The 26,735-nt window shown below is 42.5% G+C and overlaps 1 protein-coding gene across 1 annotated transcript in view; it reads left to right on the forward strand.

Moving 5' to 3' along the window:
- The window catches only part of LOC121003692 (L-xylulose reductase-like), a 92,333-nt gene that overhangs the window by 52,491 nt on the left and 13,107 nt on the right, over positions 1-26,735 (forward strand). The window contains exons 5-6 of the mRNA XM_040435561.1: positions 56-155; positions 2,642-2,706. Of these exons, the coding sequence (XP_040291495.1) occupies positions 56-155; positions 2,642-2,706 (165 nt within the window). The remainder of the gene's footprint in view (positions 1-55; positions 156-2,641; positions 2,707-26,735) is intronic.

Below are 26,735 nucleotides of genomic sequence, written 5' to 3' on the forward strand. Positions count from 1 at the left end.
AGTTTTCCAACAGCTGGAGGGCCATGAGTTTGACATCCCTGGTTTACCCCATCAGATTGTGGCCCGTCAGATCATTGCACGTGGAGGGTCCGGTTCAATCGTCAATGTGTCCAGCCAAGCATCTCAATCATCACTTAAGAATTTAGGCGCCTACTGTAAGTACTGCTGTGTAACCTCCATATACTCACATGGATTCCTCATGAGATGTGACTCGACTGATGTGATTCACATTGGAGACCAGAATTTTCAGGTGCTTATACACCTGCAATAGCTGCCTGTTCACACTCGGTTCAGTCAATTATGTGTTTTTAATGCGGAGAGAGGAGAAAGCTGCCGGCTAACATATCTGATGACTTACTTCCTGGAAAAACAAAAGGATCCGACATTGAAATTCAACGCTCCCAATCCTTCTTTCCCCTATCTGCATGAGTTACATGTGGATTTTACTGAGGCATTGCTGCGGACTTCACTGCAGATCAATTTAAAGCTACAGTACATGTAGATGACATTTCTTCAAAATCTCATCCACTTTGTTGGTACTGTACAACACTTCGGATTTACTGCAAGCAATCCGCTGTGGCAAATCTGTAGCGTTTACGCCATGAGTTAATATACCCTAATGTGTATCAGGGCCATTATGCTCTGTTCATATCTGTGCTGACACCTTCATCGCATCTAAACAAGTTGGTGCAGCATTTGGCACATTTTGTTTTCTGTAAAATGACAGACATTATGACAGATCCCACTACAGTCGATGGGGTGCCATTGGTGTCCGTCATGTTATGGATCCACGACTGAAATTAATTTAGTTTTTTTGTTCCTATAGCAGAAAAGTGGAAATATGAATGCAGATGTGAACATAGCCTTCCCCTCCTATAGCTCTCCAGGTATTGTGCAACTATAATTCTCTGCATTCCCAGTTATGCTGGGAGACACAGGTTAGTGAGGATAAGAGTGGTGGTCCTGATAGGGATAATGGTACTCACAGTTCACAGTGGCAATCTTCCCTCCAGTAAGTGGAGGGTGCACCCCTTCTTCCCTCTTCACACTCCCTAACTTTCTGGGGGCTCCTGCCTAGTGGTAGTTGGGGTGCCCTTGATGTTGGGTGTCTGCCAGGGTGCAAAACAGGAGTCTTTCTTTACTCAGTAGATGATGAGAGTTGCAGCACAGATATTAGCAATTGGTACAGTACTGAGGTATATCACAGAGCTTACTTGGCTGTGTATAGCCAGTGGCAGTGATGATGACAGCTCTCCCCGAGTCTAACTCTAAATTAATTTTCCGATCTTCCAAAATAACCATAGACGTGCAATTCTGTTCTCATTAACTCTTTCTTCAGTGCCCAGTGCAGATCTTAGATCCGAATGGTCTATCTTTAGGTGTGGGGAGTACTGGAGGCACCTTGCTTTCCACAAGCAGTAAAGTCTGTATGCCATAAACGAGCAGTACCTTACTGCCTGAATCCAGTGCATGGTTTGGAATGCAGTTCTAGACCTTGGATACATGTCAGTTTTCTTTCCCTCAGCTGTAGTCTCAGAGATAAAAGCTTCTCTGCATTTGAGCATAGTTTTCATGGAGCTTGCACATGTACTTTTAAGCTCCAGGCTTGCTCAGATTAGACTCTCTAACCAGTAAGAGGGATTAGCCCATCAGCAGCAACCTAACCAAGTCTGCCAGGGTTAACTATGTATTGCCAATACATGACCATTTGAGAGACATAGGGAGTCCTTTATGACCAGATATATGCCACTTTTGCTATGGTACGGCAAAATCTTTGACTTATTCCCCACTCACGCCAGGTCAAAAATATTGGGCGTGGAATGGGATGGACCAGAAGGCCCGTCTCATTCATCATTTTCTGCGCCTGGTTGAGGCGTACAAAATGGTCTAAATCTAAGACCGCTAGGAAGCAGTCTTACATTTAGAAGCGGCGGTGGATACACTGAAGTTATGTAGAGGCCGGCACCTGTACATAACTTTGGCGATCCACCGCCAGCCATAGGGCTTATTATGACCAGCGTCTAAAACGTCGGTCTTAATAAATGTGCCCCATAATACATAAAGAAATAAGTGAACTAACAACAAACCACAACATTTGACTCTTGGTACACAATTAAATCTTTTGCATGAAATTGATCCTTTTAGCAGTGTACCTCTGGGTCACTACACTTGCATTTTAACTGCAGTTTGATGGAGTAGAAGTGGATCCAGGAGAAAAGAGAAGTGTAAATCCTTATTTTATGTTTCCAACCCACTGCATGTGTGATTCCAGCCTAAGAGCTCATGCACATGACTATATGTTTTTTTGCGGTCCACAAAAAACGGATCCGCAAAACATACAGATGACATCCTTGTGCATTCTGTATTTCGCAGAACAGCTGGCCCCTAATAGAACAGTACTATCCTTGTCTATAATGCGGAAAATAATAGGACATATTCTATTTTTTGGCGGAACTGAAATACGGACATACGGAAACAGAATGCATGCAGAGTAACTTCAGATTTTTAAGCAGACCAATTGAAATGAATGGTTCCGCATATGGTCCACCAAAAAAACGGAATGAAAGAAAATACATTCGTGTGCATGAGCTCTTATAGAGCCAGCCATTATCATTAATATATGTGATTTTTGGGTTTACAGGTGCCAGTAAAGCAGCAATGGACATGCTAACTAAAGTTATGGCGCTTGAACTGGGACCCCAAAAGGTGACACTGCAGATTGTTACTTGCTGTTTAAATAATTAGAGGGGTTCTCCCACCATTACGTATCATATTTATTATACAGATCATAAGAAATGAACAATAGTTGCCATCTTTTTCCTGTTAAAAATGATCTAGTAAAGAGATATGACATCTACTTAAATGGTATGGCGCCACCTGACACCACCTGGTGGTCAAAGTGCACATTCACCCAATAAGCTGAGTATTGGTAGACAGGCATGCTCAGTCACTCTTCCAAAAGCCTGGTCTCTTTAAAGATTGGGCTATTGCTGGTATGGGGTTTGGTTGGTTAGGTGGGGGCACAATATGCAAATTATTGCTGTTCTGTCCTGCAATCTCCTGCAGGTTATTTGACAGTAAACACAGAACATTAATCAGCTCTGGCATGCCCACTTCTCCAACCCCAGCGCTCTCCTGCCCTACAGGTGGGACCCCTTCTTCTGCCTTCTGCTTTTCCTCCTTTTCCACATAATCTAATATCAATAAGAATATGTCATCAGGAACATCCAGCTCCTTCCCTCTACATCTTGGTGAGTTTTCTAGGACATGGAGACTTTGAAGGATGAATTGAAAGAAGTTAAGCCAGCAAAAGATGAGAATGGTCATCATTAAGACCTGGCCCTCCTAAAGGGTTCAGACTGGATAGTGGTTGGCACGCTGTCACCGGAATAATAAAGGCTTTAATCTTATTGGTATTGAATTACGTTTATGGCTGATGTAGGAATAAGTAAATGTAGGAATAAATAAATAAAACTGACACAGCATAAGTCTCCCTGCACTGTCACTGTGTTGGGGCAAAAACCTCTTCTCTATAATTGTCGGAGTCCCAATTGAGGTATTCTTATGAGCGCTCAGAGAGCTGACTAGACACACTGCTGAATCAAATTCTCGCTCCTTTATTTCATACTAGCATACATCTTTATAAGGGTCCATTCACACGTTCGCAAAATGGGTCCGCATTTGTTCCGCAATTTTGCGGAACAGGTGCGGACCCATTTATTTTCAATGGGGCCAGAATGTGCTGTCCGCATCCGCATTTGCGGATCCGCACATCCGGATCTGCACTTCCGTTCCGCAAAAAAATAGAATATGTCCTTTTCTTGTCCACAATTGCGAACAAAAAAGCCATTTTCTATGAGAGTGCCGGCGATGTGTGGTTACACATTGCCGGTGTCCGTGTTTTGCGGATCCGCAAAAAAAATACGGACGTGTGAATGGACCCTAATAGGGTTGAGCGAACCCGAACTGTAAAGTTCGGGTTCGTACCAAACTTTAGGATTTTTGGACCCCGGACCCGAACCCGAACATTTCAGTAAAAGTTTGTGTTCGGTGTTCAGCGCTTTCTTGGCGCTTTTTAAAAGGCTGCAGAGCAGCCAATCAACAAGCGGTTAACTGTCTGACCTTAGAAGCCATCAAAGCCATGCCTACTAATGGCATGGCTGTGATTGGCCAGTGCAGCATGTGACCCAGCCTCTATATAAGCTGGATTCACGTAGCGCTGAACGTCACTCTGCTGTGCTTAGTGTAGGGAGATGATGCTGCTGGTGATTTCAGGGAGAGAAAAGGAGAGACTCTTTGCTCAAATCTGAATCTAACTCAGCGATCTACATACATTGTGTTTTGTGGGTGCAGGGCACAATCTTTTATCCTGCCCTGAGCCCAGTGACCGAAAAAAAATAACTTTAATAAGTCAGTTAGGTGGGTGGCGGCGGCCGCCATTTTATGCAAGCTCAGTGCACCAGCACTGCATCTGAGCTTTTGGGACATTGAAAATTCAACATCTGGATTAGTCAGTGTGCAATTTAAGCTAGAAATACAGCCATCATTTTCTGGGGTTTTAAAAACACACTTTTTTGCTAAAAAACAGTATTTTCCTTATCTGCAAGTTTTAAATTCAAGTTTAATATATACAGCTTTCATATTCTGTTACCCAAAAAAAAAATTTGGGGTAATATACAACATCTGGATTAGTCAGTGTGCAATTTAAGCTAGAAATACAGCCATCATTTTCTGGGGTTTTAAAAACACACTTATTTGCCCAAAACCACTATTTTCCTGATCTGCAAGTGTTAAATTCAAGTTTAACCACCTCCCGTCTCGCTAACGCCGAAAGGCGTCATCAGTACAGACCAAAAGTTTGGACACACCTTCTCATTCAAAGAGTTTTCTTTATTTTCATGACTATGAAAATTGTAGATTCACACTGAAGGCATCAAAACTATGAATTAACACGTGGAATTATATACATAACAAACAAGTGTGAAACAACTGAAAATATGTCATATTCTAGGTTCTTCAAAGTAGCCACCTTTTGCTTTGATTACTGCTTTGCACACTCTTGGCATTCTCTTGATGAGCTTCAAGAGGTAGTCCCCTGAAATGGTTTTCACTTCATAGGTGTGCCCTGTCAGGTTTAATAAGTGGGATTTCTTGCCTTATAAATGGGGTTGGGACCATCAGTGGCGTTGCAGAGAAGTCCGTTGGATACACAGCTGATAGTCCTACTGAATAGACTGTTAGAATTTGTATTATGGCAAGAAAAAAGCAGCTAAGTAAAGAAAAACGAGTGGCCATCATTACTTTAAGAAATGGAGGTCAGTCAGTCAGCCGAAAAATTGGGAAAACTTTGAAAGTAAGGGCTATTTGACCATGAAGGAGAGTGATCGGGTGCTGCGCCAGATGACCTGGCCTCCACAGTCACCGGACCTGAACCCAATCGAGATGGTTTGGGGTGAGCTGGACCGCAGAGTGAAGGCAAAAGGGCCAACAAGTGCTAAGCATCTCTGGGAACTCCTTCAAGACTGTTGGAAGACCATTTCAGGGGACTACCTCTTGAAGCTCATCAAGAGAATGCCAAGAGTGTGCAAAGCAGTAATCAAAGCAAAAGGTGGCTACTTTGAAGAACTTAGAATATGACATATTTTCAGTTGTTTCACACTTGTTTGTTATGTATATAATTCCACATGTGTTAATTCATAGCTTTGATGCCTTCATAGTCATGAAAATAAAGAAAACTCTTTGAATGAAAAGGTGTGTCCCAACTTTTGGTCTGTACTGTAATTACACATGTATGTATTAATTCATAGTTTTGATGCCTTCAGTGTGAATCTACAATTTTCATAGTCATGAAAATAAAGAAAACTCTTTGAATGAGAAGGTGTGTCCAAACTTTTGGTCTGTACTGTATATAAGTACATTAGGGTCACCTTAGGCTCTACAAAAAACGCAGTGTTCGCCCGATCAGGCCTGATCTTGTGTGCACACTTGCGTTCAGTCCGCCCCACCGCAGTGACAGAAATTTTTTTTTTCTGACCATGGCAAAAACACTGTAAAATCGCTGCAGCGCTATAAAGATCACTTTTGAGCTTTTTGGATCTTTATTAGCGATCGCAGCTTTACTTCGCAAGCACTCCTTTTTACTAGGTAGGTTTGCTCTTTTTCCTGGGTAGTCTCAGAGGAATACCCCCTAAATTTAGTGAGCCCAAAATGTCAAACAAGGGGTATTCCACTGAAGAGGCCTACAGGATTCTGGCCGTGATGGATGAAAGCGATGGGGACGCCTCACCCGCTGAATCCAGTGGTTCAGAATATGAACCTGTAGACAGCAGTGGCACTCTAACCGCTAGCGAAGATGACGAGGTTGAGGTCCCTGCTACGGTCAGGCGTACCCGATCCCATGTCAGGGTTCTGCATACCCTGCATGATGAGCCTAATTTGCAGTGGTGCTAGCGCTGATCTTGTTTATGGTGCGGCATACACCAGCAGCGCAGCACATTCTGGACCTTCTACCAGCACTGCCGTATTCCATGGTGAAGTGGCGAACACCAGAAGGGCAGTTCAAGCTGGTACGGTGGCACGTGCAGTAACTCCCCCGTTGCAGCCACCGCGTTCACAGGCCCGTAGAACCCTTAGTCTTCCAGAGGTGCTGGCAAATCCTAATTGGCACTCCCCTGCTTCCGCCGCACCCGTATTGCCCCCTTTCACCGCCCAGTCTGGAGTTTGCGTGGAGACAGCTCATTTAGGATTGGCCCTTCAGTTTTTTGCGCTGTTCTTCACCGCGGATCTCTATGACCTAGTTGTGGCAGAAGCCAACCGCTACACCACACCGTTTATTACCGCCAATACGGAAAGCTTCTATGCCCAGCCTTACCAGTGGAAACCAGTCACAGTTTCCGAGTTAAAAAATTTTTTGGGCCTTATCCTCAGCATGGGTCTAACAAAAAAAAATGTATTGCGGTCATATTGGTCTAAAGACCCAATACATTACATGCCCATGTTCTCTGCTGCAATGTCCAGGGCACGTTTTGAGGTCATCATGTGCTTTATGCATTTCGCTGACAATAACACCTGTCATCCAAGAGGCCACCATGCTTATGACCGGCTCCACAAAATTCGGCCCCTCATAGACCATTTGTCATCCAGATTTGCAGATGCGTATACCCCTAATCAAAACATCTGCATAGACTAGTCCCTAGTACATTTTACCGGACGCCTTGGCATCAAACAGTACATCCCCAGCAAGCGCGCCCGGTATGGGGTCAAACTGTATAAGCTGTGTGAAAGGGCCACAGGCTATACATATCGTTTTAGGGTCTATGAGGGAAAAGACTCAAAACTGGAGCCGGTCGGATGTCCTGACTACCTGGGGAGCAGTGGCAAGATTGTCTGGGACTTGGTGTCACCCTTACTCCACAAGGGGTACCACTTATACGTGGACAATTTTTACTCAAACGTGGCCCTCTTTCGGCACTTACATCTAGTCGGAATTCAATGCTGTGGCACCGCACGACCTAGTCGCCGGGGCTTCCCCCAGCGGCTCGTTAGTACCCGACTTGCACAGGGGGAGAGGGCTGCCTTGTGTGACCAAGAACTGGAGGGACAAGAGGGACGTTTACCTTCTGTCCACCATGTACGCAGACACGACTGTCCAAATTGAAAGGGCAACTGGAGTCATTGTGAAACCCCTCTCTGTCCACGACTATAACCTTCACATGGGAGGGGTGGACTTCAATGACCAGATGTTGGCGCCCAATTTAGTTTCCCGCCGCACCAGACGCTGGTATAAGAAGGTGTCTGTATATTTAATTCAATTGGCTGTATATAATAGTTTTGTTCTCTACAGTAAGGCTGGGAGAACAGGATCCTTCCTAAAATTACAGGAAGAGATCATTTCGGAAATCCTGTATCCAGGAGGGTCCGTGCCCCAAGTCCCTGATGTAGTGAGCCGGCTACATGGCAGACACTTCCCGAGTGTCTATCCTGGTACCCCAACTCAATGTTCCCCAAGAAAAAGATGTCGTGTCTGTAGCAGGGGTGGAATAAGGCGTGACACCACTTTTTTTTGTCCTGACTGTCCTGACCAGCCTGCCCTATGCATAAGGGAGTGCTTCCGCAAGTTCCACACACAGGTACACTATTAGTATAGGGATTGCGTGACACAGGACAGGCACACAGGGGTCTTAGGGCCCTTTCACACATAGCTCTCCTTTCACCTGGGACAAAGTGCATAATGTACTTCGCCACATCTCTGTGCGATTTGCGCTTTGCACATTGTCCCATGGGGAAGGAGAGGTTTGTCCTCTAAAGGTAAAAAATTTTTTTTTTAAATCACAGGTAAGCAAAAAAGTTAATGTTCTGTTTCAAAAGTTCAATAAAGTTTATAAAAGTTAATGTTCTGTTCAAATGTTATATAAAGTTAACCACCTCCCGTCCGCCCATAGACTATAAACGTCCGGGAGGTGGTTCTCTATTTCTGAATGGACGTTCCAGAACGTCCGTTCAGAAAGTGCAGCTGCACGCTAATCGTGCAGCTGCTGATCGGGTTGCCCGCTGTCAGTGACAGCAGGGCAACCCAGAGAGAAGGCAGGGACAGTGCCCAGGTGTCCCTGCCTTCTAGATCGCTGCATACACAGCGCTCACCGCTGCAGAGCAGGAAGAGCTATGAGCTTCCTGTTCCGGCCCGGCGGTCATGTGACCGCCGTGACCGGAGAGTGCAGGAGCTGTGTGAGGTCTTTCAGAGACCTCGATCAGCCCTGCACTGAGGCTGTACAGTGCAGAATTATGCTGTACAGCCTCTCTGGAGGGTGTATTTCTCCTGTTACAGGAGAAATCAACAGTGAAAAAAAAAAGAAAAAGTGAAGTAAATGTCCCCCAGAGGTCTTGTATGACCTTATGGGGGACGAAAAGTGTAAAATAAAAAAAATAAAAATAAAGGGTTGAAAAAATAAAATAAAAAAAAGGTTTCACATGTAAAAAAAAAAATTCCCCAAGTAAGGAATAAAAAAAAAATATTTTTTAAATAGAAAAAATAAAATCAAATAGACATATTTGGTATTGCCGCGTCCGTAAAAACCAGCTCTATAAAAATATCACATGACCTAACCCTTCGGGTGAACATCTTAAGAAAAAAAAAAAAAAAACGGTGTCAAAACAAGCAATTTTTGTCACCTTACATCACAAAAGGTGCAACACCAAGTGATCAAAAACGCGTATGTCCCACAAAATGGTACCAATAAAACCGTCACCTCATCCCGCAAAAAATGAGCCTCTACATAAAAAAATCTCTCAAAAATAAAAAAAAATATAGCTCTTAGAACATGGAGACACTAAAACATCATTTTTTTGGTTTCAAAAATGCTATTATTGTGTTAAAGTGAAACAAATAAAAAAAAGTATACATATTGGGTATTGCAGCGTCCGTAAAAACCAGCTCTATAAAAATATCACATGACCTAACCCCTCGGGTGAACACCGTAAAAAAAAATAAACTGTGTCAAAACAAGCAATTTTTGTCACCTTACATCACAAAAGGTGCAACACCAAGTGATCAAAAACGCGTATGTCCCACAAAATGGTACCAATAAAACCGTCACCTCATCCCGCAAAAAATTAGCCTCTACATAAGAAAATCTCTCAAAAAATAAAAAAAACTATAGCTCTCTGAACATGGACACATTAAAACATAATTTTTTTGTTTCAAAAATGCTATTATTGTGTAAAACTTTAATAAATAAGAAAAAGTATACATATTAGGTATCGCCACGTCCGTAACAATCTGCTCTATACAAATTTCACTTGACTGAACCCCTCAGGTGAACGCTGTAAAAATAAATAAATTGGTTGCTAAAACAACCAATTTTTTGGTCACCTGCCCCATAAAGTGTTATAATGAATGATCAAAAAATCATATGTACCCAAAAATAGTAGCAATTAAACTGGCACCTTATCCCCTAGTTTCCAAAATGGGATCACTTTTTGGGAGTTTCTACTGTAAGGGTGCATCAGGTGGCTTCAAATGGGACATGGCATCTAAAAACCATGTGGAGTTCCTTTTCTTCTGTGCCCTGCCGTGTGCCCATACAGCAGTTTATGACCACATGTGGGGTGTTTCTGTAAACCGCAGAATCTGGGTAATAAATATTGAGTTTTGTTTGGCTGTTAACCATCGATGTGTTAAAGAAAAAAATTGATTAAAATGGAAAATCTGCCCAAAAAGTGAAATTTAAAAATTTGATCTCCATTTTCCTTTAATTCTTGTGGAACACCTAAAGGGTTAACAAAGTTTGTAAAATCGGGTTTGAATACCTTGAGGGGTGTAGTTTCTACAATGGGGTCATTTATGGGGGTATCCACTATGTAGGCCCCACAAAGTGACTTCAGACCTGAACTGGTCCTTAAAAAGTGGGTTTTGGCAATTTTCTTAAAAATGTGAAGAATTGCTTCTAAACTTCTAAGCCTTCTAACGTCCTAAAAAAATAAAATGACATTTCCAAAATGATGCCAACATAAAGTAGACATATGGGGAATGTTAAGTAATAAATATTTTATGAGGTATCACTTTCTGTTTTAAAAGCAGAGGAATTGAAATTTAGAAAATTGCGAATTTTTCAAAATTTTTGGTAAATTTGGGATTTTTTCATAAATAAAGGTGAAATATTTTGACTCAAATTTATGACTGTCATGAAGTACAATGTGTCACGAGAAAACAATCTCTGAATGACTTGGATAAGTAAAGGCGTTCCAAAGTTATTACCACATAAAGTGAGATATGTCAGTTTTGCAAAATTAGGCCTGGTCAGGAAGGGGGCAAATGGCCCAGATGGCAAGTGGTTAATGTTAATAAATTTATTGCGTTGCGGGCTGTTTTTTTTTATTTTTTTCGTTTTTTTTTTACCTTCTAGGTGGACCAAGCGATCAAGCAGCTGCAGCACTGATGTTGAGTTCATGTCAAATTTTATTTTTTGTCACAAGTTAGTGGAATATGAGACTTTGTAAGAAAGAAAAATCATTTTCCGCTAACTTGTGCCAAAAAAAAAAAATTCTAGGAACTCGCCATGCCCCTCACAGAATACCTTGGGGTGTCTTCTTTCTAAAATGGGGTCACTTGTGGGGTATTTATACTATCCTGGCATTCTAGCACCTCAAGAAACATGACGGGTGCTCAGAAAGTCAGAGCTGCTTCAAAATGCGGAAATTCACATTTTTGTACCATAGTTTGTAAACGCTATAACTTTTGCGCAAACCAATAAATATACACTTATTGGATTTTTTTTTTATCAAAGACATGTAGCACAATAAATCCTGACACAAACTTGTATAGAAATGTAATTATATTTGAACAATTTAACCAGATAAAGTTAAAAATACACTTTTTTTGAGAAAATTGCGGCCTATTTTGATTAATATCGGAAAAACGAAAAATCTTAGCAGCAATCAAATACCACAAAAAAAAGCTGTATTTGTGAGAAGAAAGGAGGTAAAATTCATTTGGGTGCCAAGTTGCATGACCGAGCAATAAACCGTTAAAGTTGTGAAGTGCCGATTTGTAAAAAAGGGCCTGGGCACTAGGGGGGTATAAACCTGTGGTCCATAAGTGGTTAATATAAACAGCTTTCATATTCTGTTACCCAAAAAACACTTTTTTGGCAAAATACAACATCTGGAGTAGTCAGTGTGCAATTTAAGCTAGAAATGCAGCCATCATTATCTGGGGTTTTAAAAACACACTTTTTTGCCCAAAACCACTATTTTCCTGATCTGCAAGTGTTAAATTCAAGTTTAATATATACAGCTTTCATATTCTGTTACCAAAAAACACTTTTTTAGCAATATACAACATCTGGATTAGTCAGTGTGCAATTTAAGCTAGAAATACAGCCATCATTTTCTGGGGTTTTAAAAACACACATTTTTTTGCCATTATACAGAAGAAATTCGGATATACGGTACTATTAGGAGTGAGGGGGACATGTTTAATAACTTTTAATTCAATAATACATTTTATATTTGTATGCGGCGGCGGCGGGGGGGGTGATCACACGGAATCTGTGGATGGCACAGTTAAGGGGTGGGGGTCTGTGGATGGCACTGTTATGGGCTGGGGGGGCACTGTGGATGGCACTGTTATGGGGTGGGGTGTCTGTGGATGGCACATATATAACAGTGCCATCCACAGATCCCCCCTGTAACAGTGCCAGCCGCCACAGATCCCCCCCTGTAACAGTGTCCGTCATCCACAGATCCCCCCATAAGTGTCCGTCATCCACAGATCCCCCCATAAGTGTCCGTCATCCACAGATCCCCACATAAGTGTCCGTCATCCACAGATCCCCCCATAAGTGTCCGTCATCCACAGATCCCCCCATAAGTGTCCGTCATCCACAGATCCCCCCCCATAAGTGTCCGTCATCCACAGATCCCCCCATAAGTGTCCGTCATCCACAGATCCCCCCATAACAGTGTCCGTCATCCACAGATCCCCCCATAACAGTGTCCGTCATCCACAGATCCCCCCATAACAGTGTCCGTCATCCACAGATCCCCCCATAACAGTGTCCGTCATCCACAGACCACCATTAGTTCCAAACCCACCAAAAGCACACCTTTTGGTTAAATTTTTTTTTTCTTATTTTCCTCCCCAAAAACCTAGGTGCGTCTTATAGGGCGAAAAATACGGTATACAGCTTTCATATTCTGTTACCCAAAAAACACTTTTTTGGCAATATACAACATCTGGATTAGTCGCTGTGCAATTTAAGCTAGAAATACAGCCATCATTTTCTGGGGTTTTAAAAACACTTTTTTTTGCCAAAAAACAGTATTTTCCTGATCTGCAAGTGTTAAATTCAAGTTTAATATATACAGCTTTCATATTCTGTTACCAAAAAAACATTTTTTTGGCAATATACAACATCTGGATTAGTCAGTGTGCAATTTAAGCTAGAAATACACCCATCATTTTCTGTGGTTTTAAAAACACACTTTTTTCGTGAAAAAACACTATTTTCAGGCCTTGCAGCATCAGCACGTGTGAAATTACAGGCTTATATACTGCTGTCAAATTTAGTTGTTAAACAAACACTTGTTTGGGGAAAAAAAAATTGTTGGCAGCCTATGATGCAGATATCATTGTGAGATACACCCTCAATACATTTTGGTTAGATTCAGAGATTTGAAATACTGCCATTTGGTGCTCCAATATTTAATCAGGCCTACAGTGGTTCAGGCCGTGTGAGATACACTCTTTACATACAGGGGTTTGATTCAGGCATTTGAAATACAGCCATTTTGGGCAAAGAAATCTTTAATTCACGCCTACAGTGGGTCAGGCTGTGTGAGATACACCCTGTATATACAGGGCTTATATTCTTTTATTAATAAAACGCCATTTTTGGGGCAAAATACACAAAATTTCAGGCCTTGCAGCATAAGCATGTTTGAAATTCCTGGGTTATATACTGCTGCCATATTGAGTTAAACACCCACCGTTTGGGCAAAAAAAAGTTTATTTGGCAGCCTTTGCTGCATATGTCATTGTGAGATACACCCTTAATACATTTGGGTTAGATTCAGAGATTTGAAATACCACCATTTGGAGCACCAATATTTAATTCAGGCCTACAGTGGTTCAGGCCATGTGAGATACACCCTTTACATACAGGGGTTTGATTCAGACATTTGAAAAACAGCCATTTTGTGCAAATAAATTTTTAATTGAGGCCTACAGTGGTTCAGGCCGTGTGAGATAAACCCTTCACACACAGGGGTTTGATTCAGGCATTTGAAATACAGCCATTTTGTGCAAATAAATCTTTAATTGAGGCCTACAGTGGGTCAGGCCGTGTGAGATACACCCTTTACATACAGGGGTTTGATTCAGGCATTTGAAAAACAGCCATTTTGGGCAAAGAAATCTTTAATTGAGGCCTACAGTGGGTCAGGCCGTGTGAGATACACCCTTTACATACAGGGGTTTGATTCAGGCATTTGAAATACAGCCATTTTGTGCAAAGAAATCTTTAATTGAGGCCTACAGTGGGTCAGGCCGTGTGAGATACACCCTTTACATACAGGGGTTTGATTCAGGCATTTGAAATACAGCCATTTTGGGCAAAGAAATCTTTAATTGAGGCCTAGTCTGGTTCAGGCCGTGTGAGATACACCCTTTACATACTGTCGTTCTATTCAACTATTAATTAAACACCCATTTAGGGCAAGATCCTAAATCCGAAAAATATGAGGAGAGCGTCAAATAAGGGACGTGGCCCAGGTCGTGGTGCTGCTGGTGGAGCTCCTGTTGCAGGGAGAGGACGTGGTTGATCTGTGCCAGCTACACGCACAAGTGAAACCCCTTCCTCAGGTGCGAGTAGGTGACAGAACCTGCAGCGGTATTTGGTCGGACTTAATGCGGCTGTACGAATGGTGAGGCCTGAACAAGTACAGGCGATAGTAGATTGGGTTGCTGACAGTAAATACAGTTCCTTCACATTGTCTCCCACCCATTCTCCTGCTGAAAGACCACAGTTTGCACCTGCAGCCGATGTCCATCAGTCTTTCACCTCACCCCCTTGAAAATCAGCCAAGCAGTCTGAGCCCCAAGTCATGCAGCAGTCTCTTCTGTTTTTGCATGACTCTGTTAGCAGGGTTTCCCAGGGCCATCCACCTAGCCCCGCCCCAGAAGTGGAAGATATTGAGTGCACCGATGCCCAACCACTTATTTTTGAAGATGAGTACATGGGAGGACCATCGCAGCATGTCTCAGATGATGACGAAACACAGGTGCCAACTGCTGGGGCTTTTGAAAGTGTGCAGACCGACAAGGAAGGCAGGGGTGAAGACTGGGTGGAAGATGATGTGGAGGACGATGAGGTCATCGACCCCACATGGAATCAAGGTCATGCGAGTCACCTATGTAGTTCGGAGGAAAAGGCGGTGGTCGCACAGAGCCACCAGCACAGCAGAAGAGGGAGCAGGGTGCAAAAGCGGAGCGGCCGTCCTCTAGACAGTACGCCTGCTACTGACCACCGCAGCAAGGGACCGAGCACACCATAGCCAGCTCCAAGGAGTTCCCTGCTGTGGCAGTTCTTCAGACAATGTGCTGACGACAAGACACGAGTGGTTTGCACGCTGTGCAATCAGAGCCTGAAGCAAGGCATAAACGTTCTCAACCTGAGCACAACCTGCATGACCAGGCATTTAAGTGCAAAGCACGAGCTGCAGTGGAGTAGACACCTCAAAAACCAAGAAAGGTCTCTGGCTCCTCCTGCTTCCACTTCTGCTGCAGTCTCGGCCTCTTCATCCACCTCTGGAGTGACAGTGCCACCTGCCACCCCGCAAACAGAGGATCTGCCAGCAACACCACCACCTGGGTCACCAATCATCTCCACAATGTCCCACGAAAGCGTTCAGCTCTCCATCTCCAAAACGCTGAAGAGGAAGAGGAAGTACCCCCCTACCCACCTGCGATCCCTAGCCCTAAATGCCAGCATTTCTAAATTACTGGCCTTTGAAATGCTGTCATTCTGTCTGGTGGAGACTGATAGTTTCACAGTATGTCGTGCCCAGCCGCCACTACTTTTCCAGGTGAGCCTTCCCTTCCCTGCACAACCAAGTAGGGGACAAAATCAGGTGTGCACTGCGCAACGCCATCTGTGGCAAGGTGCACCTGACTACGGATACGTGGACCAGTAAGCACGGTCAGAGACGTTATATCTCCATAGCAGCACACTGGGTAAATGCAGTGGCGGCTGGGCCTGAGACAGATAGCAGTTTGGCGCATGTCCTTCCACCACCGAGGATTGCAGGGTGCTTCAGTTTGCCTCCTGTTGCTTCCTCCTACTCTGCTTCCTCATCCTCCTACAGCTCCTCATCCAGTCAGCGTAACACCTTCACCACCAACTTCAGCACAGCCAGGGGCAAACGACAGCACGCAGTTTTAAAATGTATCTGTTTGGGGGACAAACCCCACACCACGCAGGAGCTGTGGACGGGCCTTGAACAACAGACCGATGAGTGGTTTGTGCCAGTCAGCCTCAAGCCTGGCCTGGTGGTGTGCGATAATGAGCGAAATCTCGTAGCAGCTCTGGGACTAGCCGGTTTGACGCACATCCCTTGCCTGGCACATGTGCTGAATTTGGTGGTGTGATATGTCAGAGCTGCTGCATAAAGTGGAGTTTCAGCTGCAGCACGCACGGGTGAGTCGCTCGGCGGAACAGCACCACTTCACCACCAATGACTGGGCCTCCATGCGAGACCTGTGTTCCTTGTTGCGCTGTTTCGAGTACTAAACCAACATGGCCAGTGCCGATAATGTCGTTCTCAGCGTTACTATCCCACTTCTATGCCTCCTTGAAAAAACGCTCCTGGCGATGATGGAAGAGGATGTGGCACAGGAGGAGGAGGACGAAGAGGGATCATTTCGTAGGGTTTCCGGCCACTCATTCCCAAGTGGCTCCCAGGGTGGGTTCCTGAACCCACAAACCCAAGGTACACAATTGTCCAGCCAGGGCACAGTTCTGGAGGATGACAAAGTGGAGGATGAGGAGGAGGAGATGGAGGAGGAGGAACCATGTTCACAGCAGGGTGGCACCCAGACCAGCTCATGGCCATCACTAGTGCGTGGATGGGGGAATACAGAGGACACAGACGATACACCTCCCACAGAGGACAGCTTTTCGTTGCCTCTGGGCAGCCTGCCACACATGAGCGATTACAGGCTGCAGTGTCTCCGCAATGACCGCCGAGTTGCCCACATTCTAACTTGTGCTGATTACTGGGTGGCCACGCTGCTGGATCCCCGTTACAAGGACAACGTACCGTCCTTAATTCCATCACTGGAGCGTGATCGTAAGATGCGCGAGTACAAGCGCACGCTGGTAGACGCACAGCTGGTGGCATTCCCACCTGACAAGGCAATGGCAGAGGAAGAGGTCGCCAATGCAGCTGGGGCATTGCCAGCACCTCAGAAGGCAGGGTTAGCATGGCCGAAATGTGGAAAAGCTTTGTTAGCATGCCACAACAACCAGAACCACCAGCTGATATGGAACGTCTTAGCAGGAGGCAGCATTTCACCAACATGGTGGAGCAGTATGTGTGCACACGACTACACGTACTGAATGACGGGTCTGCCCCCTTCAACTTCTGGGTCTCCAAATTGGGCACATGGCCTGAGCTTGCCCTTTACGCCTTGGAGGTGCTGGCCTGCCCTGCAGCCAGTGTATTATCTGAACGTGTGTTTAGCACGGCAGGGGGCAACATCACAGACAAGCACAGCCGCCTGTCCACAGCCAATGTGGACATGCTCACGTTCATTAAAATGAACCAGGCATGGATCCCTCATGACTTGTCAGTACCTTGTGCAGAATAGACATGTATACCGGCACTAACCAGCCATTGTTATACTGCAGCGCAATTGCTCATTCTTGTATTTTTGAAATTTGAGTGTACCCTAATTTTAAAAAGATAAAATAAAACCAAAATCCTGTGTTGGCTACCTCGTCCTCCTTCACCGCCGCTTCCACCTACACCGCTATGTCCACCGCCTCCGCAAACTCCTACTCCATATGGAACTCCACCTCATAAATCACTTTTTTTATTTTTATTTGTACGTATTTTATTTTATTTCATTTCACTACTTTGTCAGTTACATTTTCTGGTGAAATTCAGCAATTTTTGGGTGTATAGTACCACTGCTATACCTAGTAGGCCGGTTAAAAAAAAAGAAATTGTCATTTACATTTTCGGGTGAAATTCACCAATTTTTGGGTGTATAGTACCACTGCTATACCTAGTAGGCCGGTTTAAAAATAAAATAAAATTGTCAGTTACATTTTCAGTTGAAATTCAACTATTTTTGGGTGTGAAGTACCACTGCTATACCTAGTAGAGCGGTAAAAAAAAAAAATGGCAGTTACATTTTCTGGTGAAATTCAGTAATTTTTTGGTGTGATGTACCACTGATATACCTATTAGACAGGTAAAAAAAAAAAACATTTGTCAGTTACATTTTAGGGTCAAATTCACCAATTTTTGGTTGTAATATACCCCTCCTCTACCTAGTTGACAGCTTAATAAATTTCAATAATTTTTATTTTACATTTTCGGGTGACAATAAACAATTGTTTTCATAGAACCCTGCTCTACGAAGTAGACAGGTTAGTAAATTTCTGTAATTTTTCTGTTACATTCTTGGGTTGACATTATACAATTTTAGACATGAATAAACTCCTGCTCTGCATAGGTGACAGGGAGTAAAATTTCTGAAATGCTTCTTTAACCACTTCCCATCTGGGCCATTTGCCCCCTTCCTGACCAGGCCTAATTTTGCAAATCTGACATATCTCACTTTATGTGGTAATAACTTTGGAACACCTTTACTTATCCAAGTCATTCAGAGATTGTTTTCTCGTGACACATTGTACTTCATGATAGTCATAAATTTGAGTCAATATATTTCACCTTTATTTATGAAAAAATCCCAAATTTACCAAAAATTTCGAAAAATTCGCAATTTTCTAAATTTCTATTTCTCTGCTTTTAAAACAGAAAGTGATACTTCATAATATATTTATTACTAAACATTCCCCATATGTCTACTTTATGTTGGCGTTGTATATGTAGAAACCGCAGCACTCACTTGTCTTGAATTCTGTGGAATTTATTTCACCAGCAAAAAATGCGACGTTTTGACCGTAATGGTCTTTCTCAAGCAGGTTGCTTGAGAAAGACCATTACGGTCGACACGTCGCATTTTTTGCTGGTCAAATAAATTCCACAGAATTCAAGACAAGTGAGTGCTGCGGTTTCTACATATACGACACATCCAAGGGGGAACTCCAGACTGGCTCCCAACACGGCTGGCACCACCACAAGATAAGGCTTTAATTTTCCGCTGTGCTGCTATACACATTTTTTTCCTTACTTTATGTTGGCATCATTTTGGAAATGTCATTTTATTTTTTTAGGACGTTAGAAGGCTTAGAAGTTTAGAAGCAATTCTTAAAATTTTGAAGAAAATTGCCAAAACCCACTTTTGAAAGACCAGTTCAGGTCTGAAGTCACTTTGTGGGGCCTACATAGTGGATACCGCCATAAATGACCCCATTGTAGAAACTACACCCCTCAAGTTACTTAAAACCGATTTTACAAACTTTGTTAAGCCTTTAGGCGTTCCACAAGAATTAAAGGAAAATGGAGATCAAATTTTTAAATTTCACTTTTTTGGCAGATTTTCCATTTTAATCCAATTTTTTCTTTAACACATCGATGGTTAACAGCCAAACAAAACTCAATATTTATTACCCAGATTCTGAGGTTTACAGAAACACCTCACATGTGGTCATAAACTGCTGTATGGGCACACGGAAGGGTGCAGAAGAAAAGGAACTCCACATGGTTTTTAGATGCCATGTCCCATTTGAAGCCCCCCTGATGCACCCTTACAATAGAAACTCCCAAGAAGTGACCCCATTTTAGAAACTAGGGGATAAGGTTCCAGTTTTATTGCTACGATTTTTGGGTACATATGATTTTTTGATCATTCATTATAACACTTTATGGGGTAAGGTGACCAAAAAATTGGTTGTTTTAGCACAGTTTTTATTTATTTATTTTTACAGCGTTCACCTGAGGGGTTCGGTCAAGTGACATTTTTATAGAGCAGATCGTTACGGATGTGGCGATACCTAATATGTATACTTTTTCTTATTTATTTAAGTTTTACACAATAATAAAAAAAATGAAACAAAAAAATTATGTTTTAATGTGTCAATGTTCTGAGAGCTATAGTTTTTTTTTTTTTTTTGAGAGATTTTCTTATGTAGGGGCTCATTTTTTGCGGGATGAGGTGACGGTTTTATTGGTACCATTTTGTGGGACATACACCTTTTTGATCCCTTGGTGTTCCACTTTTTGTAATGTAAGGTGACAAAAATTGCTTGTTTTGATACAGTTTTTTTTAGATTTTTTTTTTTCGGTGTTCACCCGAGGGGTTAGATCATGTTATATTTTTATAGAGCTGGTTGTTACGGATGCGGCAATACCTAATATGTATACTTTTTTTTATTAATTTCACTTTAACACAATAATAGCATTTTTGAAACCAAAAAAAATATGTTTTCATGATAGTCTTTTTTATATTTTGAGAGATTTTCTTATGTAGGGGATAATTTTTTTGCGGGATGAGTTGATGGTTTTATTGGTACCATTTTGTGGGACATACGCCTTTTTGATCACTTGATGTTGCACTTTTTGTGATGTAAGGTAACAAAAATTGCTTTTATTGAAAGCTATTTATTTTATTTTTTTATGGTGTTTATAGGACTGGGTCAATCATGGAATATATTTATAGAGCCGACCGTCATGGACGTGGCAATACCAAATATGTCTATTTTATTTAATTTTTTCTATTTTTTTTTTACATGTGAAACCTTTTATTTAATTTAATTTTTTTAACACTTTATTTTTTTATTTTTTATTTTACACTTTTCGTCCCCCATAAGGTCATTGTTGATTTCTCCTGTAACTGGGGCTGACATAGTAGCCCCAGTTAAAGGAGAAATTCCCTCCCCCCCCCCCCAGAGAGGCTGTACAGCACAATACAGCACTGTACAGCCTCAGTGCAGGGCTGATCGAGGTCTCTGAAAGATGGGCGGACGGGAGGTGATTAATTGATGTGCGCCACCTCCTTTGATTCAATGCTTAAACTTAAACAAGTTGTACCACATTTGTACTTCAATAATTTGTCCCACATTTCCGCTATATTCTTTTGGCCAACATTTGCGCCTCAATAGCTTTTCCCTATTTGATGTTATTTTAAGTCATTTCCCTATCCACATTTTTTTGCAGAGCACTTGCCATGCTCTTAACCACATTTTGACGATATTTGCAGCCCTCTAGCCCTTTCCATGACATTTTTACAGCCATTTTAGTGCTCAAAAGTTCGGTTCCCCATTGACTTCAATGGGGTTCAGGGTCAAGTTCGGGTCCCGAACTCGAACTTTTTTCTGAAGTTCGGCCAAACCTGTCGAACCTGAACATCCACGTGTCCGCTCAACTCTAGACCCTAACACTACAGATAATCACAGACAAATCTGGCACCTCACCAAGGGGGTGGAAATTGAAACTAATGATTTGATTTGTTATTCATAAAAGGCAATACTTCCACACCATACTAACAGAATTCTAATAATTAAAAAGTTTCTGCAGCATCTTATCTGAAAGTTGTCATTCTTCAGCAGTACATCCCGAAACTCAAAAGGAACATAACTCTCTCTCATATGTCAAACTCTGATAAGAAAACGACGGAGCTGCTATCTTGAACTTGCAGCTAGGAACTTCTCATCTATATACACAGAAACTCCCTACATCCTTGCAGCTGGCTCATTATTTTTTTCCACATATGCACAAGATGGAGGACATGTTTATATAAAATGGATTTTTATCCCTCACAATTCCCCCATTTTGAGATATCTTGGAACTGACATCTTAACCAGGAGGTACTTCAGGTGGGATAGGTCCAACTGCCAGCCGGAGGCCAGATTCCCTCCCAGGTATCGACGCAGTTCCCAAAACCTCTCAATAATCCTGGTAGTTTCTCCTTTTGGTACAGAACCTGTTTGTGCATATAAACATTAGCTTAATTACAGCATATACTACTATTATAATCAACACTACTTGCATTATTGTTTGTCTTGCCACCAGGGAGCCTCCACCCACCCTGCTATGGGGAGAGGAACTTCAGTGGAATTATACTTTTCTCCTTTTGGTACAGAACCTGTTGGTGCATATAAACATTAGCTTAATTACAGCATATACTACTATTATAATCAACATTACTTGCATTATTGTTTGTCTTGCCACCAGGGAGCCTCCACCCACCCTGCTATGGGGAGAGGAACTTCTGTGGAATTATACTTTTGATCATCAGGCCCTGGTATTCTTTGAGAGACAAACTGCCAACAAGACATACGGATGGAGTAGAGTTAACACTGTTGTGTTATCTAATCTAAGCAAACACCCTCAATTGCTTTTCAATGGCTTTTGTCTCAAGATAACTCGATGAGTTAAGAAATTTGAGTTAAGAGCTGGAGTGCTAACCCTGCTACATCTGTATGAATAAATTCTTTAAAAGTCAAAGGGATTGCCAGATAAAACATAGTTATTGAACTCACATATCCAGCAGTCTTTAATTTTACTGTCAGTGTCATTGAGTCGTCTAAACAACACCTGGTGGTGTCGGATAAGTGCATTGTCCCAATTATCCTTCAGTTGTTGGTACATACAGTGCCGTTGTTCCCAGGATTGGGGCGGTCATCAGCAGGAGGATCCTCATCCTTGGGCGTCAGAACTTTTTTGCAGTGAGAAGCGTGTATCCAGTTAGGCTTTCCTCAACCTTTACTGCTGTATGAGTAGTCAACAGGACTTGGAAAGGACCATCAAATCTGGTATCCAGGCCTTTCCTCACATATTTTTTTTATCACCACCCAGTCTCCTGGTTGCAGGCTGTGTGTTCCTCCTACTGAATCTGGATGGGAAGCAAACACTTGTTTATGAGTGTGCTCAAGCTTCTTTGTGAGGGCCTGCATGTAGCTTGTTAGGCTATCATAGGTCATTTGCAACTGTTTTGGAAAATACAATCCTAATCTGGGGGCGCTTCTAAACAGAATCTCGAATAGGGATAATCCTGTCTTTTTGTTTGGATTGGTTCTGACTGAGTATAAGGCCAAAGGCAAACACTCTGGCCAAGGCCGCTGAGTTTTCTGCTTGGCCTTCAGAATTTTCAATTTGAGCGTGCCATTTAGGCACTCGACGCAGCCGCTGCTTTAGGGATGGTATGCTGTATGGAAAGCTTGGGTGACCCCTAAAGCCTGCATCACTTCCCTCATTACTTCTCCTGTGAAGTGGGAACCCCTATCTGATTCAATAACTTCAGGGACACCATACCTGCACACCATTTCACTGACCAGCTTCTTTGCTGTGTTCTTTGCATTTGCCTATGCTACTGGGAAGGCTTCTGGCCACCCTGAAAAGATATCAACACACACAAGGACAAATTCATATACTTATACCTTAGGCAGTTGTATATAATCTATCTGCAGTCCCCGGAATGGGTAAAGTGGCCTGGGTCTGTGCTTGCTTGGAGTCTTCACCACTTTACCAAAATTGTTCAATGCACAGACCATACATCCTTGTACAAACTGAGTGGCTACTGTAGAAAATCCTGGAGCAATCCATCCTGCAATAACCACACTTACTATGGCACCTTTTGTTAGGTGAGTGGGCCCATGGGCCTCCTGAGCCATAGCTGAGTATAGAGGGCACGGTAGATGAATTTTGTCCTTGTTTCTACAAATTCCATGTTCATCAGGTTTGGCTCCTTGTTTTGCCCAAAGTTCTTTTTCTTCAGGTGGGGCTTGTTCGAGCATTCTTTGAAATGTACTAACTGAAATTTCCTCAGGTCTCAAGGCTTTCACCGGGGTGGCGTCAACATTTAGTGGCTGGAGTGCAGCTTGTTTGGCTGCCTTGTCTGCTCGATCATTGCCTTTTGCTTCCACCGTGGTATATCTTGTATGAGCCTTTACCTTAATAATAGCAACCTCCTCTGGTAGTAACAGAGAGTTCATAAGTTCAAGTACAGAGTCTTTATTTTTAATTGGCTGGCCTGCTGATGTTAGAAAGTCTCTAGCCTGCCATATGGGTCCATAGTCATGTGCAATACCAAAATCGTACCTTGAGTCCATGTAGATGTTCACCTTCATCCCCTTGGCCAATTTACATGCCTCAGTGAGTGCCTTCAGCTACGCCTCTTGGGCTGAAATGTGAGGTGGGAGTGGTTCAGTTATCCCTACCTCATGCTGTGTGACCACTGCATATGTAGTGTGGAACCGGCCATCCTCTCCCAACCTCACAAGATACTTTTATCCATATATCAACCACTTCTTCACATCCATGATCCTTTATCCAACCACAATGTGTTCTTCTGAATCTTTCCCAGCCTAGCTTCCTTGGAGCTTCCTCCCTAAAGCAGCGTGCCACCATACTAGTACTCCTAGGGTTAAGATTCCCATACTTCATCCCTGCCTTCTCCAACACTCTGTCCACATTTTTCAGACCATCATTACCTCCTCTTTCCTTCACCAATGTTTTGGCTGTCTTATAACCTTCGGGTATACTAAAATTATTCCCCATTGCTTACTGTACCAGAACAACTATAGAAAGTAACAAAATTCAGATGTCTGTTTCCCCTCAGTTTCCTCAGAGCTTCCTTACTATATCACCTAGTGTACTCTGTTACTGAGCCTTATTTTCCTCAGAACATCCTCACTATATCACTTAGTGTACTCTGTTACTGAAACTTCATTTTCTATAATGTTCTGCAATTTTCCAAACACAGTAAATAACAAACAAAACATATACCGTGACTCCTAAAGCCATGACCAAAAACATCCCAATCAAAGTTACTTATTATCAGAAACTAAGCCCAACAATCATAGGTATTTTAAACTTTCAAGGTTCTTTATCAATATGGACTTGACTGTAAAAGGACTTTATACGTATGCTCCTTCAACAATCCATCGAACCAGACAACCAGTCAGGGAGGCACAGATATAATTTAAGATAAAGTCTCTTACCTTGCAGCGCTGTATTTTATATCTGTCCATCCCAGTCCGGATTATCCAAGTTGTCGGGAGATCAATGTAGTATCCTTTAGTCGAGCCCCACGTTGGGTGCCAAGTTTTGTTGGGGGAAAAAACCCTTCTTTATAATTGTTGGGGTCCTAATTAAGGTGTTCTTATGAGCGCTGAGAGAGCTGACACAGACACACTGCTGAATAAAATGCTCTCTCCTTTATTCCATACTAGCACACATCTTTATAACACTACAGATAATCACAAAAAAATCTGGCACCTCACCAAGGGGGTGGAAATCGAAACTAATGATTTTATTCGTTACTCATAAAAGGCAATACTTCCACACCATACTAACAGAATTCTAATAATTAAAAGTTTCTGCAGCATCTTATCTGAAAGATGACATTCTTCAGCAGTACAGTCGTGGCTAAAAGTTTTGAGAATTAGATAAATATTGGAAATTGGAAAAGTTGCTGCTTAAGTTTTTATAATAACAATTTGCATATACTCCAGAATGTTACGAAGAGTGATCAGATGAATTGCATAGTCCTTCTTTGCCATGAAAATTTACTTAATCCCAAAAAAACCTTTCCACTGCATTTCATTGCTGTCATTAAAGGACCTGCTCAGATCATTTCAGTAATCGTCTTGTTAACTCAGGTGAGAATGTTGACGAGCAAAAGGCTGGAGATCATTATGTCAGGCTGATTGGGTTAAAATTGCAGACTTGACATGTTTAAAGGAGGGTGATGCTTGAAATCATTGTTCTTCCATTGTTAACCATGGTGACCTGCAAAGAAACGCGTGCAGCCATCATTGCGTTGCATAAAAATGGCTTCACAGGCAAGGATATTGTGGCTACTAAGATTGCACCTCAATCAACAATTTATAGGATCATCAAGAACTTCAAGTAAAGAGGTTCAATTCTTGTTAAGAAGGCTTCAGGGTGTCCAAGAAAGTCCAGCAAGCGCCAGGATTGTCTCCTAAAGTGGATTCAGCTGCGGGATCGGAGTGCCACCAGTGCAGAGCTTGCTCAGGAATGGCAGCAGGCAGGTGTGAGCGCAACTGCACGCACAGTGAGACTTTTGGAAGATGGCCTGGTGTCAAGAAGGGCAGCAAAGAAGCCACTTCTCTCCAAAAAAAACATCAGGGACAGATTGATCTTCTGCAGGAAGTTTGGTGAATGGACTGCTGAGGACTGGGGCAAAGTCATATTCTCCGATGAAGCCTCTTTCCGATTGTTTGGGGTTTCTGGAAAAAGGCTCACTCACAATTTTGCCCAAAAACACAGCCATGAATAAAGAATGGTACCAAAACACCCTCCAACAGCAACTTCTTCCAACAATCCAACAACAGTTTAGTGAAGAATAATGCATTTTCCAGCACGATGGAACACCGTGCCATAAGGCAAAAGTGATAACTAAGTGGCTTAGGGACCAAAACGTTGACATTTTGGGTCCATGGCCTGGAAACTCCCCAGATCTTAATCCCATTGAGAACTTGTGGTCAATCCTCAAGAGGCGGGTGGACAAACAAAAACCCACTAATTCTGACAAACTCCAAAAAGTGATTATGAAAGAATGGGTTGCTATCAGTCAGGAATTGGCCCAGAAGTTGATTGAGAGCATGCCCAGTCGAATTGCAGAGGTCCTGAAAAAGAAGGGCCAACACTGCAAATACTGACTCTTTGCATAAATGTCATGTAATTGTCGATAAAAGCCTTTGAAACGTATGAAGTGCGTGTAATTATATTTCACTAGATCACATAAACAACTGAAACAAAGATCTAAAAGCAGTTTAGCAGCAAACTTTGTGAAAACTAATATTTGTGTCATTCTCAAAACTTTTGGCCACGACTGTACGTCTCGAAACTCAGAAGGAACATAACTCTCTCTTATATGTCAAACTCGGATATGAAAACGAGGGAGCTGCTATCTTGACCTTACATCTAGGAACGTCTCTTCTATATACACAGAAACTCCCTACATCCTTCCAGCTGGCTCATTAAATTTTTCCACATATGCACAAGATGGAGGACATGTTTATACAAAATTTATTCTCATCCCTCACACCTGCAGTCTCCCTACACTGTCCCTGCAGTCTCCC

The sequence above is a fragment of the Bufo bufo genome, chromosome 6, assembly GCF_905171765.1.
Source record: "Bufo bufo chromosome 6, aBufBuf1.1, whole genome shotgun sequence".
NCBI classification, from domain to species: domain Eukaryota; kingdom Metazoa; phylum Chordata; class Amphibia; order Anura; family Bufonidae; genus Bufo; species Bufo bufo.